At 42.2% G+C, this 24,870-nt stretch overlaps 1 protein-coding gene across 1 annotated transcript in view; it reads left to right on the top strand.

The window, feature by feature from the left end:
• Positions 1-24,870, top strand: part of CFAP44 (cilia and flagella associated protein 44) — a 117,603-nt gene that overhangs the window by 63,961 nt on the left and 28,772 nt on the right. The window contains exons 22-26 of the mRNA XM_036352344.1: positions 1,416-1,546; positions 9,992-10,188; positions 13,002-13,176; positions 23,292-23,469; positions 23,852-24,352. Coding sequence (XP_036208237.1) covers positions 1,416-1,546; positions 9,992-10,188; positions 13,002-13,176; positions 23,292-23,469; positions 23,852-24,352 — 1,182 coding nt within the window. The remainder of the gene's footprint in view (positions 1-1,415; positions 1,547-9,991; positions 10,189-13,001; positions 13,177-23,291; positions 23,470-23,851; positions 24,353-24,870) is intronic.

Here is a 24,870-nt window from a genome sequence, read left to right as displayed (position 1 = left end):
TATATGACCTGATTCTTGGTCATATATATTCTTGGTGCTTCCATTTCCATAATTCATCAGACCTGTTGAAAAGATAATACCTGCTTTATCCACAAAATTTCTGACTTAGTTTATGTGTAGCTATGTTGGTGAACACTGAATTGTTTAAGGTAATTTTGTATTGATTTTTTTTTTCTTTTGCGACTTACTGCAAAACTCCATCTACTTGCCAGTGATTCTTTTTTTCATTTTGTTGTTGTTAATTGTCACCCGAGGATATTTTCCATTGATTTTTAGGGAGAGTGGAAGAGAGAGGGAAAGACAGAGAGAAACATTGATGCGAGAGAAATACATTGACTGGTTGCCTCCCTCATGAGCTGGGGCGGGGAGGAGCCTGCAAGCGAGGTCCATGCCCTTGCCCGGAATAGAACGCAGGACCCTTTGGTCTGCAGGCCAATGCTTCATCCACGAGCCAAACCAGTTTGGGCTTTTTTTTTTTTTTTTTTTTTTTTTTTTTTTCCATTTTGTACTTCTTCCTTAATGGAAGTACTGTCAAGCACCTTATCAAATAAAAACCCAGAATTTATCATCCTGACTATATCCATGGTTTGCCCAGTCCTGTCATTCTAGAGGCACTTAATCGATTTCATATAAAAATGCTTGGGTGAGATCATAATGGTTAACTCACTTTGGTTAAAAGATGTCTATGCTCTTTCAGTAAGAAAAAGATAGACACTTGGCAGAACATGGGTGACAAAATTCAAAATAAAGGACAACTGAGGCAAGATCTGTAGCTAACACCTAACACATATCATGACTTAAACCTCCAGCTTCTCTGGAAAGAATAATTGCTACTCCCAATTTAGTGTGAACAAAGTACCTGAAATTTTATAGGCGTGAAGGTAGGAGACATGAGGCCTCTAAGTATCTTTATGGGGAAAATAACCCCCTTGGTAACCAGAACTTGGTGATGTTAAGAAGATGCCAAAGACTTCGCTATCGTTCCAGGGTAGGGTCATGTGGGAGGAGATGTTCAGCTAAGGAGCTAATGGTCAGCTGTGCCCAGTCCAGCTGGTAGCAGTAGTTGCTTTAGAGTGGAGGGAAAACAGTTTTTTAAAACTCTGTGAAGCTCTGGAGTATTTTTTTTAGACTTTATATATTCTTTAAATATTCTGTTACCATTCATTATTTTTATTGTGAGAAGATCATTTAGTACATAACTTCATTTGCATCATTGTTAATTATTTTTGAGAACTGTTTTCTATTTTTTGTGGAAGATCAAAAGTTTGTTATGTCCTTCTAGAATGGAGAGTGTTTATGATATTTGGGAGAGAGTAATGATGCGGCAGGAAATTGAGGACACAACTTAAAATATATATGTATGGTATAGGATTGATAAAGTACCCATTTTGATGAACAAATATACCTATCTGCAGGATTTTAATATAGATGCCAAAATTCGTGCTGAGATGAACAGAAAAACAGCTCATAAGATTCAGCAAGTGGAAAAGGAATTAGCTTGGGAAAAAGAGAAACATGAACTTGGCCTAAAGAAGCTAGAGAAAAGGTAAGATCCATATTTCTTGCAACTTAAGATGTTTGTGAGCATATATTTGAATAAAATAGTTTGCAGTGACTTAATCAAAGTGGTCAGATAAGAGGTCTTCTGAAATATGCACTAACTTTTGAAATCTCAAGAAATCTTCTTGTCATTCCTACTAATAACTTCCTGAGCTTTCTGCTCACTCCTTGCTAGTTTAAATCTGAGAAATTAGTTTAACAATTAGATACAAACCCAATTATGTAATATATATTTACTTTGTTTTTAACAAATTATTTTTTCTCTAATTGATAAAATAGCATCTAAATATTAAAAACAAACAAAAAATAAAATAGAACCAAAGGACTTATGATGAGAGACAACTTCCTGTCTTATCCCTTTATCCCTCTCATGTACCAGTTTGACAGAGAAAATTACTTTTCTTTTTAAGATATAATTTACATACAGTAAACTGCATAAATATTTTTTTTAATCCTCACCCAAGTATATGTTTATTGATTTGAAAGAGGAAGGGAGGAAGGATGGAAGGAAGGAGGGAGGAGAGAGAGGGAGAGAGAACGAAAGAAAGAGAGAAACATTGATTGGTTTCCTCTCATATACACTCTGTCCTGGGATTGAACCTGCAACCTAGTTGTGTGCCCTGACCAAGAATCAAACCCACAACCTTCTGGTGTATGGGATGATGCTCTAACTAAGCCACCCAGCCAGGGTTGAAATGCATAAATCTTAATTGAACAGCTTGATAAATTTTTACAGATGTAAAAACAAACTAGAGGCCCGGTGCATGAATTCATGCACCAGTGGGGTCCCTCGGCCTGGCATGCAGGATTGGAATGAAACTGGCTCTCCGACATCCCCTGAGGGGTCCTGGATTGCGAGAGGGTACAGGACAGGCTGAGGTGCCCCACCAGTGCACGACTGGGGCCGAGGAAGGATGTGGGAGGTTGGCCAGCCTGGGAGGGATTGCGGGAGGGCTCCAGGGTGTATCCAACCCATCTCGCTCAGTCTCGACCCCAGCAGCCAGCTAACCTACTGGTTGGAGCATCTGCCCCTTGGTGGTCAGTGCACATCATAGTGAGCGGTTGAGCAGCCTTAGCATATCATTAGCATATTATGCTTTGATTGGTTGAATGGCTGACCAGTGGACTGGACACTTAGCATATTAGGCTTTTATTATATAGGATATATCTGATACCTATATATAGCACTCCAGAACGTTCTCTCATGATCCCTCCCAGTAAGAATTTAATCTCCAAAAATGAATGTTTACCACCATAGATTAGTTTTGTCTGAACTTCATATGAATGAAATGTTGCAGTATGAACTCTTTGGTATCTGACTTCTTTACTTGGTGTCATGCCTCAGGTTATCCATGTTGTTGCAGGTAGCTGTAGTTCATTCTTTTTCTTGCATTGTAATATTCTATTAAATGGTAATGCCACAATTTATTTATGCATTTAACTGTTGATAAATAGTTGTTTCTTCTATGTTTTGACTACTTTGAGTAATGGGACTATGAACATTCTTGTGCGTCTTTTAAATTTTTTTGGTGGACATAAACACTTATTTCTGTTTGCTATATAACCAAGGGTGGAACTGCTGGGTCCGAAGTTATATGCATGTTTAACTTGATTAGACACTGCCAGACAGTTTTCTAAAGCGGTTCAACCAATTTATATGCTGGTCCTCAACGTGTGAGAATTCGAATTGATCCCCTTGTATCGGTTCCCTAGGGCTTCCATGACAAAGTACCATAGACTGGTTGATTTTTAACAACAGGTATTTACAAACTGAGAGTTGTGGAGGCTGGAAGTCCAAGATCAAAATGTTGACTAAGTTGTTTTTAACTGAGAGAGGGGAAGGAGAATCAGTTCCGTGCCCGTCTCTGAAATTCTGGTGGTTTGTCAGGAATCAGTGGTGTAGATGCATCACTCCGCGCTGCTGCCTTCATGTGGTGGACTCTCTGCGTCTCTTCCTATAACCTTCCCTCTGGGCATGTCCACATTACCTTTCTTTTGTTTATAAGGACACTAGTCATGCTAGAACCCCATCTAATCACCTTATTTCAACTTGAATACTTCTGCCAAGACTCTACTTTCCAGATAGTCATATTCTGAGGGACTGGGAGTTAGTACTTTAACGTCTTTTTGAAGGACACATTCAACCCATAATACTCATGCTTTTCATCTCTTGGTATTGTCATATCTTTAAATTCCAGCCACTGGCCTTTCCCTAAAGAGTAATGATTTTCATCCCCCTTTCCTACATTTATGGTTATTTATGTGGTCTCTTTTGCTACGTGATTATTCAAGTCTTTTGTTTATTCTAAAAATTGTGTTGTAGGAGTTATTGGCATATTCTGGATATGAGTCTTTTGTCATATATATGACATGTACCTATGACACATGTATATATATGACATATATATATATATATATATATATATATATATATATATATATATATATATATACACACACACACACACACACTGAGTGGCCAGGTTATTCTGATCAGCCAGATTATTATGACCACCCCATCAGTACTTTGTTGGGCCACCTTTTGCCTTCAATACTGCGGCGATTTTTCTTGGCATGGACTCCATGAGATGTTGAAAGGTGATGCGAGGAATCTGACACCATGCCTGATGAATAGCACTGTCCAGTTCTGTGAGATTTGATGGTTGTGGAACTAGCTGCATGATGGCTTTTTTAACTTTTTCCCACAAATGCTCACTTGGATTGAGATCTGGTGATTGTGGGGACCACCAAAGCAAGGTAAAGTCTCCCTCATGTTCTTGAAACCACTTCTGCACAATACGAGCACCATGGCATGGTGCATTGTCTTGTTGGAAGAAGCCATCTCCATTGGGATACGCCATCAACATGATAGGATGAACCTGATCAGCAATGATACTTAGGAATGTTGTGCTATTCAGACGTTTATAATGATCTGGCCACTCAGTGTGTGTGTGTGTGTGTGTGTGTGTGTGTGTGTGTGTGTGTGTGTGTGTAAAATATCTTGCTCTAGTCTGGTTGGATTTTCATTCTCATTATTGTGCCTTTTGAACAGAAGTTTTTAATTTCAAAGAGTTCAATTTATCATTTCTTTTCAATTTATTAATATTCCACTAATTCTTTTACCACTAGTTAGAGCTTTCATGCTGTTGTTAGAAAACTTTGTTCCCAATTCATGAGATAATTCTCCTATGTTGTCTTTATTGTTTCCATTCTCCATCTTGAATAATTCTAATGGGTATTGTAAGATACAGGGCAAGTCATAGATTCATAACTGGGAAGGTCATGGTGGGTAGTCACATTCACACTCCAGGCGTATAACTTCTTTAGTAAAAGGCTTATTTTTGCTGTAAGCAAGCCCTGCACATTGTTTCTTTGCATCTAGCTTAGCACACCTTTGAAATTGCCCCCTTTCAGACCCCTCCTTCTAAAGTGTGACCACATTCAAGAAAGCACATGATCCCCACTTTGCTTTCTCCCACCTTCGTGTAATCCCCCCTAATCTCATGCTTATCAAAGAAACTGCAAACTGTCATTGTCTAAAGCATTTATTTCAATCTGTTGAGATCTTGCTTCCAGGCATATCTTCTATTTGGCTCAAATAAATTTTTGTAAAAAAAAAGAGAGAGATTGAGTATCATTTGTTTCTATATGGACATGAGCATTACAAATCCTATTTGTTTCTAATTGACGCAGTGTCATTTGCTGAAAAAACTATTCTTTCCTCACTAGATTGTAGGGAAGCCACAGTTAACTGTATGTATGTGAGTCTGTTCCTAAACTCTTCTTTCTATTCCACTGGCATATCTTTAATCTAGTCTCACATTGTTTTATTCTTGACTTCTGATATTATTACTCCGCTGGCTTTGTTTTTCATCTTCAATATTGCTTAGGTTCTTTGCATAGAATCAACTTGTCAATTTTCACAAAGCATGCTAATATTTTTTACATCTCTTCTAGTGGTGGCAACCATTAATCTAAATAACATATTTCTGTGAATTTATTACTAATCATTATTTATTGACTTCATAGTATGATGATTTTTAAAAAAATATATTTTATTGATATTTAACAGAGAGGAAGGGGGAGGGATAGAGAGTTAGAAACATTGATGAGAGAGAAACATCGATCAGCTGCTTCCTGCACACCTCCCACTGAGGATGTGCCTGCAACCAAGGTACATGCCCTTGACTGGAATCGAACCTGGGACTTTTCAATCCACAGGCCGACGCTCTATCCACTGAGCCAAGCCAGTTAGGGCATAGTATGATGATTTTGATCACCTTAATTACTAGGTGTACTGGTTAATAATGTGGATTTTTTTCAATAGATGGAGTTACACGTATATTGATATATATGCGATTTGATATGTATACTATTTTGTTGTATTGACAACAAGCTTCAAAACTGATGTCAAATTTGCTGAAGGTGTTAACACCATAGATATTTTTACACTTAAAAATGTTGAACTTCGTGCCAAAATAAGAGCATTTTCGGGAAGTTTTAATTCATTATTTTGAAGAAAAGTGCTACTGAAAGTTACCATATACTTTGGGAAACTTATGGTGAACATGCTCCATCTCAAGATACTTGTGAATGCTGGTTTAAACGCTTTAAAAGTGATGATTTTGATGTGAAAGACAAAGAACATTCGGGTCAAGCAAAAAAGTTTGACGACCAACAATTACAAGCATTATTGGATGAAGATGCATGTCAAACTCAAAAACAACTTGCAGAAAGATTAAACGTTGCTCAGCAAACAATTTTCGATTGTTTATAAGCAATGGGAAAGATTTTAAAGAAAAGAAAATGGGTGCCACATCAACTGAGCGAAAGACAAATGAAAAACCGAAAAGTCATCAGTAAAATGTTGCTTCAATTACATGAAATAAAGTCTTTTTTGCATCGAATTGTGACTGGCAATGAAAAGTGGATTTATTTTGAGAATCCCAAACGCATAAAATCTGCATTATTAACTGGTTAATGCTTGATCTGCATTATTAATTGGTTAGTGCTTAATCCTCATTATTAACTGGTTAACAATTAATCCACATTATTAACCAGGTAATGCTTAGTCCACATTATTAACCGGTTAACAATTAGTAGTACTCATGCTTTTTTCTACCTTCTTGAATATATAAAACATATTTTAATAACTAAAGTCCTTCTCTGCTAGTTATATCATCTGTGTCATTTCTGGGCCTGCTTCCATTAATTGATATTTTTCTCTTTAATTTGGATCATATTTTTCTTCTACTTTGCCTGCCTAAAAATTTTTAATTGGATGCCAGACCTTGTAAATTTTACATTGCTCTTGATCTTTGTTCTGAAATTTAATGAAGTTACTTGAAAATAGCTTGGTTTTTTAATTTTTTATTTTTTTGAGGCTGGCTTTCCATTTTTGTTAGGTGGGATCAGGCAGCCTTTAGTCTATAGCTAATTTTCCCCCACTGCTAAGATAAAGTACTTCTGAGTACTCTACCCTACATCCTATGTATTATAAGTCTTATGAAAACACAAGCTATTTCAAACTGTGTGTGGGGGGTGGGGGTGGGGCTGGGTGGGTCTGGGGATTATTCTACCTGCTCCCTTCTGGTGTTTCTTTCCCCAGCCTCAGGTGACTCCTCACATGTTATGTGCTGATCAGACGCACCTGAAGGCTGGAAGGGAGCCCTTTGCAGGGCCCTAGAGCTCTCCCTGTGCAGCAGTCTCCTCTCTGGTACTCTGCCCTGTGAATTATGGCACTTGTTACCTGGCATTAATCCCTGAATATTTTAATTCTTGGATAATATTTGAACATATTTACGTCCCTAAATTATATCTAGATTGCTACCCACCAAGAGATGAAAGAAGGAAGTTCTTTTCAGGAAGAACCCTCAACATGGTATCCTATGTTTGGCTTTAATACTCATAACATATTCGTAAATGTATTTATATGGCAAGTATTAATTAACCGGTTAATGCTTAAACTCAGGTATATAAGCAATATTTCTAGTCTTTATTTTATTTGACTCTGGGCTCCTATTCTACCAGGTAGACAAGAAAGTCAGTATTAGTACCACTGAGGCTTGTTGCCCCAGCCTGCCTGCTTTTTCACTTCTTTGAATCTATGGTTTTTGTGCTCTGCTGGAGCAGGCAGTCTTTGGTGAGGCTCCCAGGATGGAATATACTTGCCGCCATCACCCTTGAGGCCCGCATCTTCCCAGATGCTGTCAGAAGCAGGAAACCAGTGCCCACAGCTCCAGGACCCAGTTTGCCCATCCAAACCTCTTCCTCGCCACTTTCCTTGCCCTCAAATACTTGTTCCCTTAACTCCCTGCTTCCCCACCCTGGTCCCAGCCCCTGAACCTCCATAGGTTGGTGTCTTTAATAAAAATATGGAGGGAAATAATAATTGGAATCCTATCTGATTGGAATGGGGGAGAGGATAAAGTTGTACCACTGAATAACACAGTATTGCCAGTGTTTTCATCTTCACCAATCTCACAGGCCAAATAGAATAACTCTTGGTTGAGTAATTTACATTCTTTTTGTCTTAAAAATACATTTTTATTGAGGAGAGAGAGAGGAGAGAGAGAGAGAGAGAGAGAGAGAGAGAGAGAGAGAGAGAGAGAGAGAGAGAGAGAGAAACTTTGATTGGCTGCCTCCCACTGGGGATAGAGTCCCCAACCAGGACATGTTTCCTGATTGGGAATTGAACTGGTGACCTCTTGGTGCATGAGACAATGCTCAATCAACTGAGCCACACAGGCCAGGGCCATTTTACATTCTTTTGATTATTGATGAAGTTGACCATTTCTTTTCATGTCTATAGCTCTTTTATCTTTATTCTTAGAATTGCCTGTTCAGATTTCTTATTCATTTTCTTGGAGTTTTGTTTATTTCCTCCCTTATTTTTAGTGATAGTCTCTATTTCTTTAAGTATTTACCATTTATTATACAGATTATACTTTCTCCTACTCTGCCATTTGCTTTAAACTTTGTTCATATTTTTCTAACTGTGCAGAAGTTTTAAATTTTGATATGTTCAAGACTATCCATATTTTTCTTCATGTTTTATCTGGGTCTCATGGAAAGACTAAAATTTAAAAAGTAAAATAACTCCCATGGGTACGAAGATAAAGAGAATAAGTTTTATAGAGATGAGAAAGACACTATGCTATGAGAGAAAAGGGAAAATTAAAAAGAATAACTCATTTTAAAAGGAGAAATAGAGTTTAAAAGGTTACAAGGATTGAGTTAGAAAAACAGCAAGAAAGGCAAACAAGCTAGGAATAACTGCTGTATACATAAATAAGTTAAACTCTAAAATTAAAACAAGAGGGGATAATTATTAATTAGGCCAAAAAGCACAACAATTTAATTGATGAATGACTTTAAAAGGTAAATCTCTATGGGCTATATGAGAAAGATGTACTAGAAAGTAATATGAATTTCGGAGCTTAATCATTTTTATAGAGGCAAATAGGGTAATATGATATATACTAAGGCCCGGTGCACAAAGATTTGTGCAAGAATGGGCCTTCCTTCCCCTGGCTGTCAGCACTGCCTTTGCTCAGGCCAGAGCTGCCTTTCTGCCTTCTCACGCTACCCAGAGGCCTGGAGCGACTGGGGCGGTGCGGAACGCCTGTGTCGTCGCCATGACGACGATGCAAGCATCCAGCCCTGCCCCGCCCCCTGCCACTCGGTGCCTACATATGCAAATTAACCCGCCATCTTTGTTGGGTTAATTTGCATACTCACTCCTGATTGGCTAGTGGGTGTTGCAAAGGTGTGGTCAATTTGCATCTTTCTCTTTTCTTAGTGTAGATATGAGATATGTGATATATATCCATCTCACTATTATTTTTATATGTAATATCTATATTATAAAAAGCCAGTGGCTCTAACGCTGGAACGCCGGAACAGCCAAACAACTGGTTACCAGGAGGTGCATTGATGGGTCCCACGGCGGCGGCAGGAGGGACTCTGGGTCCTGCGGCAGTGGCGGCGGTACTCTGGGTCTCGTGCGATTTTGTGTGCTGAACCTCTAGTATGAGATATAATAAGATATATGTATATATAATGTGAGTTAATATATAGGGAGGTAGATTACATTTTCTCAGTTTGATGTCCTCCATTTACCATTAAACTACAGTTAGCTTGAAAAATTTTTTTTATTTTCTACACATTAGCAAAACAGTGGTATTATACTGATTAATAATGGGTTGTTGGAAAGAAATTTCTACTTGCTCTTTAACCAAGCCTTATCCAATTTCCATTACCTCCTTGTTGGTATATGAATGGTAAAATTTTGGATCCAGTGTGCTGTGATGTATTTATAAGCATAGTGTACTGCAGTCTTGTTTTATTACCTAGCCATCATGTAGAATGATTAAAATGGTATAAACGATTAAAACGGTGGCTATTGCAGATGCTTGTTTTCTTTTTTCAGGTTTCGTGACTCACTGGAAGGTGATACTATCGTGGTTCATGCCATACAGAGCGATCACAAGATAACCTCCTATAGGCTCGTGAAGCCCTCCAAGTATTTCAAATCCAAACGGCCAAGTCAGTCCGACAGAAGGGCAAGCAAAATGGAGAGGTTTGAAAAAGAAGGAACTGGAAGAAAGGATAGCCAGAAAGAGACAGGTAACCTAAATGACCAGAAGGCTTTTCAATCCTCACTTAAGCTTTGACAACCGGATTGTGTGTTTGTAGGCAGAACATTGGAAAGCCTTTTGGTGGCTTGAGCTCCGTCTCTTGTCTCCCGTCCTTTATTTCTTTGGAATAAATAATCAAAAGGAACGTTGTATGGCTGGGAAGAAGAGATCAAGTTTCTCCAGCAAATGCTCCAACCAGCTTTCCTATTTGATACAGGCTGTGAAAGAAAACCCACCCTGGTCATGTGACTGAGAGGATACGAGTACTGGATGCTTCCAGCCTCCACCAACTTTTATTTTATTTATTATTTATTTTTATTTTTGGTTAATCCTCACCATAGGATATTTTTCCATTGATTTTTTTTTTTTTTTTTTAGAGAGAGTGGAAGGGAAGGGGACAGGTAGAGAGAGAGAAACATCCATGTGAGAGAGATACTTCGATTGGCTGCCTCTCACATGCCAACCAGGGCCAGGGATAGAGCCTGCAACCCAGGCATGTGCCCTTGACCAGAATCGAACCCAGGACCCATCAGTCTGCAGGCCGACGCTCTATCCACTGAGCCAAACCATATCCACCTATTTTTAAATCTAGGATTTCCCCAGATGCTAGTTTCAAGGCATTGTTTCTTCCCAGGTTCCTGGACTCTGCCTCAGAGTGTGGGGCTAGAATACAGTATTTCAAACTGTTTTCGAAGAGCACGTGCCTTAAACAGAACACTGAGCTGAGAAAGCAGATGTGACAGCAGTGCCCCTAATTCCTGTGACCTGCCTCTTGTAACTGCCCACGGGGTGACTGCAAATGACTAGAAGACAGGAACTCAGGGCACCGTGTGGAGAGCCAGGCGACAACCAATAAAGGGCTCTGTAGCCGGCCAGGTCTGGGCTGTGCCTGTGAGACAGTCCTGGCATTGAAGCCGGTTTATCCACTGCGTTGAGAAACCTTTAGCAACTCTTTTCTGCCTCTAGGATAAATTCTGAAACCATTATCCCAGTATTGTTTCCCACAGTGTATCCCTATTCTGTTTCCTGTTAACAGCACATTCCCACACTTGTATTTTTAGTCTATTGCCCTGCTTGCTGCTCCCTAATTATGCCTGATGCTTCCACATGCAGGCTCCTGCCAGAGTGACCAATTCACTCTTTTCTCTGAATTCTGTCAGTTCATGGGAATCCAGACTGAATTATACTTTTAAAAAATAAAACCTTTTCATGACCATCCAGGCCACATAGACTCTTCCTTTTTCTGTACTATTAAATATTTGAAATATGACATGGTGAGTTATAACTATATGACCATCTCATTAACATTTCTCATGTATCTCTAAATTTTATCTCTAGCTTGAATATGAATTGAGTAATTCCCCCAGTAGATACTTATTAATTGATAAATCCAATAACTCCCCCTGGAGGAAGCAGTTTTTATTGATGTTATCTCCAGAAACCGGAGAGACTGTGTACCCACTTTCAGTCACCCCCTATCCCTTTAGGGGAAGAGGTATAAATTGCCTTTTGGTTTTCTGAAGCCCTAGTCTTTCCCCTCCCCATGCAGGCTTAGAAAGTCAGTAGCAATATTGTTTTGAGGTTGTTGTTTTCAGCAATGCCTGCTGCAGCTACATACTAACAGTAGGTGCAGGAGTGTGGGGGGAGCAGTTAGATGAGTAAGCAGAGGGATGCACAGGAAAACGGGAACATAGCCTATCAAAGGGCTCTCTGTCCAGCCTCACTGGCTTGATCCTCCATTGGTGTATTTCTCTTTATGCTGAATCACACCTTTCTGAATCACGTCTGGGATTTCCACTGCCAGCTATGGACCCAGCCCCAGAGCTATGAGATGAGCTAGTCCTGGTCCACAAAGGCTTAAAGTGAGCAGTCAGACATATTTTGCCACCCCTATACTTATCTTTGCTGTTTTGCCATCCAGTTCTGGGACTGCAATTTCTGGAGTAGTAGTGGGATGTGGATAGGAATTTCAAACTTGATGTCAAACTCATTTGAGGAGATCATGAATGTACCGGCATTTTCCATACCACCCAGTCCTTTCCCTGTGGGACTGCAGTTGGAACCAATCATTGTCCGAGTTCTCATTTTCCACATGAAGGACGAGTCACTGCACCCACAGCTCCTGACCTCAAGTTCGGCATTAAGTGTTCAGCACCAGGATGTCAGACACGACATGCCAGGAGGCCTTGTCTGTCACCTTGAACAAGGGCCTAAAACTAATAACTTTAAAATTATAGCTTTGATTGTATGTTTCTGATCAGTTTTTAAATTGGCCACAGACCCCTGCAGTTGGCATATATCACCTCAGATTATACATCTCAAATAGGACTCACTTTCTCCTTCCCTTACTGAGATATCACAAGGATTCCTTCCCAGCTTCCCCATATACAGGGTGTTCCCCCAAAATGTATACATACACTTTAACAGCTGATAGCTCAATTTTGACAATGAGATGTATTTTAATAAACACTGCCTTTATAGTTATTCAAAGTGTGTATATACATTTTCTGGGACACCCTATATGTGTCACTGGCCCATCATTATGTGTATCTCTGTTTAATATACATGTTTTATCTTGCCAACTTTTCAATAAGCAAACATTGTAACTTAGATCTCTTTATTTTGGTATTGTAAAATACTTATGATGGGGTTGAATTCATGGTAGTTGCTTAATAAATACTGTGATTTACAGATTCATTATGTTATCTGGATTTTAAAAAATGTGATAGGTTGAAAACAATATCTGAGAATTTCATTTTGATGTTTCAAAGAGATTGAAAAAAATGTCGACTCTCTCTGCAGGTGGGATTATTAGTGTGCCAGAAGAATCAATTATAGAAAAAGGGAAACTATTTCGGCCTAAGACCTTAAGTCAAATTATGATAGAAAATCAAATTGAGAAAACGAAGAAACTTATTTTAAAAGCTGAAAGGGCCCAGCAAAAGATTCAGCAGCGCAAAAAAGAATGGGAGGAACTGTAAGTTTTTTTATGTAAACTCTTTATTTTAATATGAGTCTCAAAATATCTTTAGCAATGTCAATAAATATAACAATGTTAAATTTAAAGAAGTGGAAAAAAAATAGAAGCAGAGATGGAAGACAGGTCAGCAGAACTTTCAGGGTGGGGATACCTTGGTGGAACTTCTATGATCCTAAGAGTTTCAGGTCCAGGAATTTCATTTTCCTAATATACTCAGAGTGACTTAAGGATAAAGACATTCTCTTTATCCCAACATCAAGAAGACATTCTCCAGATGTTCTTCTAACATCTTATAGTTTTGGCTTTCACCTATAGGTCTCTAACCATCTTAAATCAACTTAAAAAAATCTAATATGAGGTACTTTTATCTAACAAGCACATCTTTTCTTTTTGTTGTTGTTGTTGATATCTATATATCTTTGGTGAAATGTCTCTTCATGTCTTTTGTCCATGTTCAAATAAGATTGTTAGCTATTTACATGTTGAGCTTTGAGAGTTTTCAAAAATATATTCTACAGACTCGTCTTGTGTCAGATATGCGGTTTTCAAATATTTTCTCCTGGTTTGTAGCTTGTCTTTTCATTCCCTTAGTAAGGTCATCTGCAGAGCAAAAGTTTTTCATTTCGTTGAATCCAATTTGTCAATTTTTCCTTCTGTGAATCTTGATTTTAGTATCAAGTCTAAAAATTCTGCCTAACACTAGGCCCCAAAGAATTTTTCTATTTTTATTAAAGTTTTATAGTTTTACATTGTATATTTAAGTCTGTGATCCATTTGGTGTTCATTTTTGTATAAGGTGTGAGATTTATGTTTATGTTTATTTATTTTTTTGCCTGTAGATGTCCAATTGCTGTCACTATTTATTGAAAAACCTCTATTGCCTCCAATGAATTGCTTCTGCACTTTGTCAAAAATCACCTGGGCATATTTATGTGGGTCTGTTTTCCACTTCACTTTCTGATCCAATGACTTAGGTATCTGCCCCTTTGCCAGTATACACTGGCTGGATTACTGTAACTATGTAATAGGTCTTGAAGTTGCGTAGACTGATTTCTTTTTCTCATTTTATTCTTCTTTTAGCTATTCTAGTTACTTTGTTTTTCCATATAAATTTTAGAATAATCTATGTTTACAAAAAAATCTTTCTGAAATTATGAGAGGAATTATGTTAAACCTTGTATCAGTTTGGAGAAAATTGACATACAGTCAAACCTCATTTCTTGAACATCTCCCATCTTGAACAATTTGGTTCTGGACCAAGTTTTTAACAGAAAAAGTATCTCGGTTGTCAAACCAAGCTTCAGTTTTCGAACTGACAACTTTTTCAAGCTGGTACCTCACCATGACAAAAATCATCTCTCAGGCAACAAACAAAAGAGAGAATGCTTTTGTTGCCAGCAAAATCAACAATCAACACTTAGCACAGTTTTTAAACATAGAGTCCATCAAGAGCGCTAGTGTCGCCAAGGGTGTGAAAGAAACAATGGTCACAGACAATTGCAGAGGGAGAAAAACTGTTGTTGACTTGGATAAACAAAAAGCAATTAGCCAGGGATAGCAATTAGCCAGGGACAGCCATTTCGGAGGCAGTGATACATGAACAAGCAAAGATGCTGCATGCTGACCTGAAATACATCCCTGGACCGAATGCTCAAAGTGATTCATTTAAGGCTAGTAGGGGGTGATTTGATAAAGTTAAGAAAAGAAGTATTTATTTATAGATTAAATAGTATATTAGACATGTACTGTATATAAGAAAGGTTAAAACAGGAAATCGTTTGGGGGTCTGGAATGGATTAATTCAATTTACATTATTTCTAATGGGAAAAAAAGAGATTTGTTTTTTTTTTAACAAATTGCTTCTCAAACAGCCTTCCAGAACAAATTAAGTTTGAGAACCAACCGAGGTTCCACTGTATTTATTATGTTGAGTCTTCTAATCCATGGACATGGTATGACTCTCCATTTATTTATTTCTTTGATTTTTTTCACCTGTTTTGTTGTATCTATCTATCTATCTATCTATCTATCTATCTATCTATCATCTATCATCACTCGAGGACATGTCGGGTTTGGGCGCTGCCCCCTGTCACACTGATCCTGGTGCTGGGAGGCCTCTCGGATACGCTGATCCCGGTGCTGGGAGGCATATTACCCTTTTACTATATAGGATAGAGGCCTGGTGCATGGGTGGGGCTGGCTGGTTTGCCCTGAAGGGTGTCCTGGATCAGGGTGGGGGTCCCCACTGGGGTGGCTGGCCAGCCTGGGTGAGGGGATGATGGCTGTTTGCAGCTGGTCACACACCCTTCAGGGTGGGGGTCCCCACTGGGGTGCCTGACCAGCCTGGGTGAGGGGATGATGGCTGTTTGTAGCTGGTCACACCCCCTTCAGGGTGGGGGTCTCCACTGGGGTGCCTGGACAGCCTGGGTTAGGGGCTGAGGGCTGTTTTCAGGCTGGCGGGTGACTGAGGCTCCCAACCTGTCCTTTTTTTCTTTTTTTTTATTCTGGGCCGGCTTTAGCTCTGGCTCCAGCTCTGAGGCCTCGGCTGCTGCTGAAAGCAGGTATCTGGTTTGTTTGGGTTCTATAATCGAAACAATGTATAACTCCAGCTCTGAGATCCCGGCTCGCTGAAAGCAGGTTTCTGGGGTTTTGTTTAGCTTCTATATTTGTTACAATGTTTCAAACTGTAGGCTCAGAGGCCAGCAAGGCAGGCGGGGAACGTTGGTTTCCTCCATCACTGAAGCAAGCAAGCCTCATGTTAGTTTCAAGCTGCCTGGCTGCCAGCCACCATCTTGGCTGGCAGTTAATTTGCATATCATCCTGATTAGCCAATGGGAAGGGTAGCGGTCGTACGCCAATCACCATGTTTCTCTTTTATTAGATAGGACTAGAGGCCCGGTACACAAAAATTTGTGCACTCGGGGGGAAGAGGGGGTCCCTCAGCCTGGCCTGTGCCCTCTCGCAGTCTGGGACCCCTCGGGAGATAACGCCCTGCTGGCTTAGGCCTGCTCCCGGGTGGCAGAGGGCAGGCCCAATCCCTAGGTGCAGCCCCTGGTCGGGCTCAGAGCAGGGCCAATTGGGGTGTTTGGGCGCCGCCCTCTGTCATGCACAGAGCAGGGCGGATCCGGAGGTTGCGATGCCACCGCCAGTCACGCTCAGGGTAGGGCCGATTGGGGGGTTGGGGCACCGCCACCTGTTACACTCAAGGCAGGGTCGATGGGGAGGTTGCTGGGCCACCCCCTGTCATGCACAGAGCAGGGCCAATCCGGGGGTTGGGGAGCTCCCCCCTGTCACGCACAGAGCAGGGTCAATCAGGGGGTTGGGGAGCTCCCCCCTGTCACTCAGAGAGTAGGGCCGATAGGGGAGTTGGGGTGCTGCCCCCTGTCACACACAGAGCAGGACGGATCAGGTGGTTGGGATGCCACCACTCTCACACTCAGGGCAGGGCCGATGGGGAGGTTATGGCTCTACCATGTCACACACAGAGCAGGGCCCGTGCGGGGGGGGGGGGGGGGGCGGGTTGTGGCTCCGCACCCTGTCACACACAGAGCAGGGCCGATCAGGGGGTTGGGGCGCCGCAGCCTGTCACACACAGAGCGTCAGGGTGATCAGAGGTTGGGAAGCTCCCCCGTATCAGGCACAGAGCAGGGCTGACCAGGAGGTTGGGGTGCCTTCCCCTGTCACAAACAGAGCAGGGCCGATAGGGAGGTTGTGGCCCCGCCCCCTGTCACACACAGAGCCGCAGGGCGATCAGAGGGTTTGGGCGCTGCCCCTGTCACGCTGATCCCAGTGCCGGGAGGCCTCTTGGCTCCGCTGATCCCGGTGCTGGGAGGCATATTACCCTTTTACTATATAGGATAGAGGCCTGGTGCATGGGTGGGGCTGGCTGGTTTGCCCTGAAGGGTGTCCTGGATCAGGGTGGGGGTCCCCACTGGGGTGCTTGGCCAGCCTGGGTGAGGCCATGATGGATGTTTGCAGCTGGTCACATACCCTTCAGGGTGGGGGTCCCCACTGGGGTGCCTGGCCAGCCTGGGTTAGAGGCTGAGGGCTGTTTGCAGCTCTTCACACACCCTTCAGGGTGGGGGTCCCCACTGGGGTGCCTGGCCAGTCTGGGTGAGGGGCTGAGGGCTGTTTTTAAGCTGGCGGGTGATGGAAGCTCCCAACCGCTCCTTTTTTTCTTTTTCTTTTTCTTTTTTTTTAAATTCTGGGCCAGCTTTAGCTCTGAGGCTCCAGCTCTTAGGCCTCCGCTGCTGAAAGTAGGTATCTGGTTTGTTTCGGTTCGAAACAATGTATAATTCCAGCTCTGACTCCAGCTCAGAGATCCCAGCTCGCTGAAAGCTGGTTTCTGGGTTTTTTTTTAGCTTCTATATTTGTTAAAATGTTTCAAACTGCAGGCTCAGAGGCCTGCAAGGCAGGCGGGGAGCGTTGGTTTCCTCCGTCACTGAAGCAAGCAAGCCTCATGTTAGTTTCAAGCTGCCTGGCTGTCAGCCGCCATCTTGGCTGAGAGTTAATTTGCATATTGCCCTGAGTAGCCAATGGGAAGGGTAGCGGTCGTATGCCAATTACCATGTTTCTCTTTTATTAGGTAGGATGATAGTCCTTTTGAAGTCCTTTTTCCTCTTTTTCCTCTCCTTCTGGGACTGCAATGCTACAAATATTGGAAGGCTGAAGCTGTGTATTTTGTTGATGCTGTTCTTTGTTTCTAGTGACTTTTCTTTCTGTTGTTCAGATTGGGTAATTGCTATGTTCCATCTTCACTTATTCTTTCCTCTGCCTCTTCCATTCTGGTATTTAGCCCATCCATTGAGTTTTATTTTGTTTATTTTATTTTTCAGTTCTAAATTTCTAATTGGTTATTCCTTATAGCTTCCATTTCTTTCTGAGACTTCCAATTTTTTCATTTATTTTAAGTATCTTCCTAATTAATTGTTAAAGCAAATAATTAGAAAGATACTTATAATCACTTTGTGATTGCTGCTTTAAAATCATTGTTAGATTATTTTAATGTTCTCATCTTGGGATTAGCATCTGGTAATATTCTTTTCTCATTTAAGTTGGGGTCATCCTGATTTTTGGTATTACAAATGATTTTTTATTAAAATCTGGACATTTTGAGTATTATGAGATTCTAGATTTTATTTGTACATTGTTTTAGCTGGCTTTCTCTGACTTCAGCAGTACAGGGAAGAGTACCATCTCTCTATATATAAAAGCCAAGAGATCAGAACGACAGAACAACTACAATGACCAGAATGACTTGTTGCTATGATGTGCACTGCAGCGGCCAACTGGCCTGATTGGCCCTGCAGCCTCTCCCCCTGGCTGGCTCCACCCCTGATCAGCCCCAAACACCCCAATTGGGAACAGGGTTGGCCGGCCAACAGTCCATGGCCCACTCCCGAGTCAGCCACAACCTCTTCCCCTGGGTTGCTTGGCACCCCCACCCCGATCGGGGGCGGGGCTGGCTGGCCAACCACCCGCAGCCCTTCCCCCCAGCTGGCGCGGCTCCAGATAGCCCCACATTGAGGTGGGCGGGCCGGACCCCACCCATGCATAAATTCATGCACCAGGCCTCTAGTCTTATTATGAATATAGAAGTCTAGGATACCCAGTCTTCAACAATTGATACCTGAGGAAGGAAGAGGTTATTTGCTGGTCAAGAGTTGGAGTTTCAGATCCAATTAAGCTCCCATTAATCCACTGTGCTCTTCAGGTGGCCTCCACTGATACCGTGTAGAGTTTTAAAAGTCATCACTCTCTATTAGGCCTTCTCAAATACTACCTCAGCAGGGAGGGGTGGATAGTCTTATTACTGCTGCAGGTGGTTGAAGTTCAAGCCATCTTATGGGGTCTCCACTGTGGCTTGTTACTTCACTATGGGGATAAAAGTCCTGGTTCCCAGGACTCATCTTCTCTAACACCAACCCCTGGAGGAGTTGTTTTGCCTTGTTAAAGCCTGGTGATGATAGAAATATGGACTCCCCATTTGGCCTTTTCTGTCATGGATGGAGGTGTGGCCACAGCTTTTTTTCTGTGGTGTTTAATAGAACACTTATTGTCTAGAAACTTTCTGTCTTGCTATTCTGTTCTTTTCTTGATCATTTAACTGAAGAAAGCTGGATTTTGTTGAGTTTTTGTTGTCTAAACCAGTGGTCGGCAAACTGTGGCTCGCGAGCCACATGCGGCTCTTTGGCCCCTTGAGTGTGGCTCTTCCACAAAATACCACATGTGGGTGCACACGTACAGTATTATTGAAACTTCATGGCCCATGTGCAGAAGTCAGTTTTCGGCCTGGGTGAGTCTATTTTGAAGAAGTACTGTTGATATTTGGCTCTGTTGACTAATGAGTTTGCCGACCACTGGTCTAAACCTATTGGTATTTTTGAGTTGCTGTGTTTTTTTTATTGTAGCTGAGATACAATATGATATTAGTCTCAGACATATAACATAGTGATTTGAGATTTCTGTCCCTTACAAAGTGATCACCATGACGAATCTAGTAACCTTCCATCACTGTACAAGGTTATTATGCTATTACTGATTATATTTTCTACTAGAGGCCCAGTGCATGAAATTTGTGCACGGGGGGGGGGGCGGGTGGAGGACGGGGGAGGGGTGTCCCTCAGCCCAGCCTGCACCCTCTCCAATCTGGAACCCCTCAGGGGATGTTCGACTGCCAGTTTAGGCCCGATCCCGCATCCCTCTCACAATACAGGACTGCTGGCTCCCAACCGCTTGCCTACCTGCCAGCCTGATCACCCCCTAACCACTCCCCTGCCAGTCTGATCGATGCCTAACTGCACCCCTGCCAGCCCGATCACCCCCAATTGTCTTCCCCTGTTGGCCCGATCTCCCCCAACTGCCCTCCCCTGCTGGCCTGGTCACCCCCAACTGCCTTCCCCTGCAGGCCTGGTCACACCTAACTGCCATCCCCTGCTGCCTGGTCACCCCTAACTGCCCTCCCCTGCAGGCTTGGTCAACCCCAACTGCCCTCTCCTGCCAGCCCCATCACCCCCAACTGTCCTCCCCTGCCAGCCCGATCACCCCCAACTGTCTTCCCCTACAAGCCTGGTCCCCCACAACTGCCCTCCCCTGTGGGCCTGGTCATCCCCAACAGCCCTCCCCTTCAGGCCTGTTCACCCCCAACTGCCCTCCCCTGCTGGCCATCTTGTGAAGACATGGGAGTGGCCATGTTGTGACCACAGGGGGGTGGCCATCTTGTGCAAGTGCATGACAGTCAATTTGCATATTACCTCTTTATTATATAGGATACTGTACATTATATTCATGTAGTTATTTGTTTAATGACTGGAAATTTGTACCTCTTAATTCCTTGCACCTTATTCACCCATCTCTTGCTCCCCTTCCATCTTGAGTTGCTGTTTTCTTTAGCTCTAAGTCTGAGATATGTGAGGCAAAAAGAAAACTTACCGTCATATCTTTCCTTGGGTCCCAAGGTTCTCTGTGATCTGCCTTCATCTTTCCATATCTCAGAATCTTATGTTTGTTTTGTATATAACTAGAGGCCCAGAGCACAAAATTGTGCACAGGTACAGTCCCTAGGCTTAGCCTGTGATCAGGGTCATCTTCCCCAGCTGCTGGCAGCCAGCCCCACCCCCCCACCGCCACACACCCCGGTTCCCCATTCACCATCCAGCAATGGAAATCTGATGGCAGGGGTGGGACCATGAAGTCAGCCATTCCTGCCTGCTCGCTGGTCCTACCCACGCTGCCAGTCACCCACATCCCACACCACCCACCCCTGTTCCCTGTTCACCATCGGTGGCAGTCGGAACCTGTGAGCTGGGGAAGGGACCAAGAGGTCAGCCCATTCTACCCACTTGCCATTCCTGCCCCCCACCGACCCTGGTCCCTGTTCCCCATCTGGCGATGGGAGCCTGATGGTCGGGGGAGGGACCGAAAGATTGGCCATTCCCACCTGCTTGCTGGCCCCACCCCTGCTGCCGGTCACTCTCTGTGTATGGGTGACTGGCGGGGCAGGGGCCTTGGCCTGGCGCCACCTGCATCCCCTGCCACTCACCCCGGGTCCCCATTTGCCATCGGCAATCGAAGCCTGCCAGCCGGGGAAAGGAACCAAGAGGTGGTCGGTGCACCTCATAGTGACTGGTTGAGTGGTTGTTCTGGCCATTCTGCTGTTATGGACACTGGGCTTTTATTATATAGGATGTGCAAGGTTTTTATTTGTACTTAGCAGGAAAAATAGGAAAATGTAGATCTATGCCATCTTCCTGGAAGTGGAAGTTCTCTCAATTGATTTTTAAATTTATATTTACCTTTAACCCAGCAATTTTGCTAAGCTCACTTTTTTGCAGATTCTTTATAAGATTTTATGATTATGACAGTGTTGTCATATAAATTCTTCCGGTTCCTGAGCACATAATATATTTCCATTTCTTTGTGTCGTCTTCAATTTCTTTCATCAGTGTCCTTTAGATGTTAGTGTGCATGTGTTTCACCTCCTTAGTTAAGTTTATTCCTAAGTATTTTATTCTTTTGTATTCTTCAACTTTACTGAATTTGTTTATTAGTTCCAACAGTATTTTAGTGGTGTCTTTAGAGTTTTCTATGCACACAATGACAGTTTTACTTCTTCCTTTCAAATTTGGATGCCTTTTATTTCTTTCTCTTGCCTAACTGCTCTGGCTAGGACTTCCACTATTATGTTGAACGGAAGTGGTGAGAACGCACATCCTTCTATTGTTCCTGATCTTAGAGGAATACTGCCTATCATTCAATAACTGAACATAGTTGTTTCATAGATTTTTGTTCAGTTTTCTAGTTATTTGTACTATTACAATAATTATGAGCCTTCTTTCTCTAACATGGCCAGAACAGAAGCATATGCTCTCATCTGTGAGTGCCCTCTTTTAGCATTGTTATATACAAATGAAGTCTCTTTTTATTTTTCACCCTTGCTGGAGCAAGGCCTCCAAAAATTGGTTGACTCCCCCCCCCCCCAACCAAAAAAAGGGGGAGAGAGAGCATATAAATGAAGTCTTGTCAATTAATACATTAGATGCCATGCATTGCCTCTTCTATTTTACTAGAGGCCCGATGCATGAAATTTGTGCAAGGACCTTGGCTCTAGCTCCCGCTTGCTGCAGCCAGGGGCCTCTGCTGCCTCTGCTGTGGCCCCTGCCTGCTGTGGTGTTGTCCAGAAGGAAGGATGTCCGGAAGGACATCAGGTCTAATTAGCATATTACCCTTTTATTATTATAGATGTTTGTGCTCCTAAAGGGCTGACTGCTAGATATGTACATATTCATGTTGACTGATGGGCTTCACTTCAAAGAATTAGATAGGTAGGTTAGTGTCTCTCAGTGAAGACCTCTACGGTGCTGGCAGAACTGTATCCTGATGCCCTGCTACCCATGCGCGTCCCCTCGGTGCTTGGAATATCCTAGGAACTCTACCAAGAAGACTGTATTCATCTTTTTATAGCCTTCTCCTGAGAGTATTCCAGGCTATAATTTTCTCTGGTCTGGTTTATCCATTAATGTAATTTTATCTTCTGTCTTCTGGAAGTGTGTCACTATTACTGTTTTCTCATGGCTACCTATCCCATTATCAGCTTTTCTAATAATTTATTCTCTTTAGTTTTTCTGCAATATCATTTCCATGGAGCTTGGGGAGAGTGGGGAAGGCAAATACATAGGTCCATACTATAATTTTGAATTAGATGCCTCTTTGAAAATGTTATGACAAATTTTGTGACAATCACTATGTTATTAAAAATTTCAATTAACTTTTTAGTGAATAGAGCATTGATATCTCCAAGGGTTAATACCTATCAAAGGAATAAATAACAATGTTGATGTAAATTGCTTAGAAATGAACCAAATCCAATGAATGATTCAGATTATTTAAGCACGTCTGGTGGATGGATGGATCTGTTCGTTTGTTTATTATTTTGCTTGGGACGCTTTTAAATATCAACTTTAAAAAATGTTTGAACTCTATAGACAAATGTAACACCACAGGCTAAGAATTATACTTTTGCTTCACGATTGAATTTTATTATCTACCTATAGTAAAGGAGACAATTAGAGTTTATTGTATATTTGTGGCTGGGTTATCTATTTTTCTCATAGGTATAAGAGTAAACCTGCTGATGACTATGAAGATCCCAAAGATGTTCAAGCCATCAAAGAGGCTCAGGTGTTTATGGGAGACTTCAATCTGAAGACAGCCGCCGACTATAAGATACCCGAGCACATGAGAATAAATGCTGCCAAGAAAGAAGAGGAACTGGGACAGCTAGACTCTATGGTACTTAGAAACACTTGTGTGTTTCAGATCAAAAAATGACTTCCTCCCCCTCCCTGCCCCCTGGGACCTGGCTGAGTACACGCCTTCAGGAAGGACTTCCATTGAGTGGTAGGAGGGGAGGACAGGGGAACGGAGCCCTCAGAGCCAGCTGAGGGATACCACACATGATAGCCAGATTGCCTCCCCTTCTGGAGAAGCTAAATGGGGAAAAGCCTAAAAGCTAGAGAAAAGAGTAATTTTGTAGTGAACAGGAATGGTCAGATACATTTTTGTCTTGAAATTTTGTTAGGCATTTCAGTCAGGGGACAAAAGCAAATCATATTTGAAACTGTTCCTTGTGAGTGGGTTGCCATTTTGCTTCCTTTCTGTTCTTTTTAATTAGACCCATTCAAAGAAAATGTACTTGAACAAGTCCATCCTCTCACTTCGAGACCTTAAAGTGGCTGTCATCGAGGAGATACAGTGCCTGGTACAAGAGATGAAGAACATTCAGTCAACTCTTCACGCATCCAAGCACATCCCCATTCCGAAAATCCCTCAGATACACCCGGAAGAAGTTCCTGAAAAGAGATTTCAGTATGATGAGGAAATTCTCCTCGCTTTTAAGCAACAGCTGATGAAAAATGAGGATACAACGGCGTCCCTAGTGGAACAGGCGGGGCCGGTAGGCTCAGGTGGAGGATTCCTTAGTTCTTCTTATTCGAAGGATGGGGATTTGACAACACGAGAGTCCTTGTCTAGAGCGTCAAGGTCATCAGCACTCGGCCTAGATCTTCCAAAGCCATCTGAATTTGAAAGAGCAGATCCAATTGATGTAGAGATGGAGATTATGAAGAGAAAGGAGATTAAAAACATATACATGCAACAGTATTTGGCCAACAGGGTAAGGGGTGAGACTGTGCCTATTTATTTTTTAAATATATTTTTATTGATTTCAGAGAGGAAGGGAGGAGAGAGAGGTAGGAACATCAATGATGACAGAGAATCATTGATTGGCTGCCGCCTGCATGCCCTCCCACCCCCCACTGTGGATCGAGCCTGTGCCCTTGACTGGAATCAAACCCGGGGCCCTTCAGTATGCAGGCCGACGCTCTATCCACTGAGCCAAACTGGCTAGGGCCGAGACTGTGACTATTTAAAGCTGAGAGAGAATGGAGCAGGGATGTCTATCTAGTTTATTAATTATTCATTTAACATTTTTCTACATTAACCTTCCCCAAACCCTGACCAGCCCACAACTCACTCATGGCTTGGCTTCCTCCCCACCCCTGTTTTTTCTGAAAATCACTGTGCTCTGCCCAGAACTGTGGAGCTTTGTAACTCCTTCCTTTTTTGGGAAGCTAAGCATTAGGGGCAAATGCATGTTAACTGGCATCTCGCTGAAGCCATGGCAAAGGGGAA

This window comes from Myotis myotis, unplaced genomic scaffold (genome assembly GCF_014108235.1).
Source record: "Myotis myotis isolate mMyoMyo1 unplaced genomic scaffold, mMyoMyo1.p scaffold_m19_p_2, whole genome shotgun sequence".
Lineage (NCBI taxonomy): Eukaryota > Metazoa > Chordata > Mammalia > Chiroptera > Vespertilionidae > Myotis > Myotis myotis.
The sequence above is the reverse complement of the archived record's forward strand: the minus strand, read 5'-3'. Positions and strand labels throughout refer to the sequence as shown.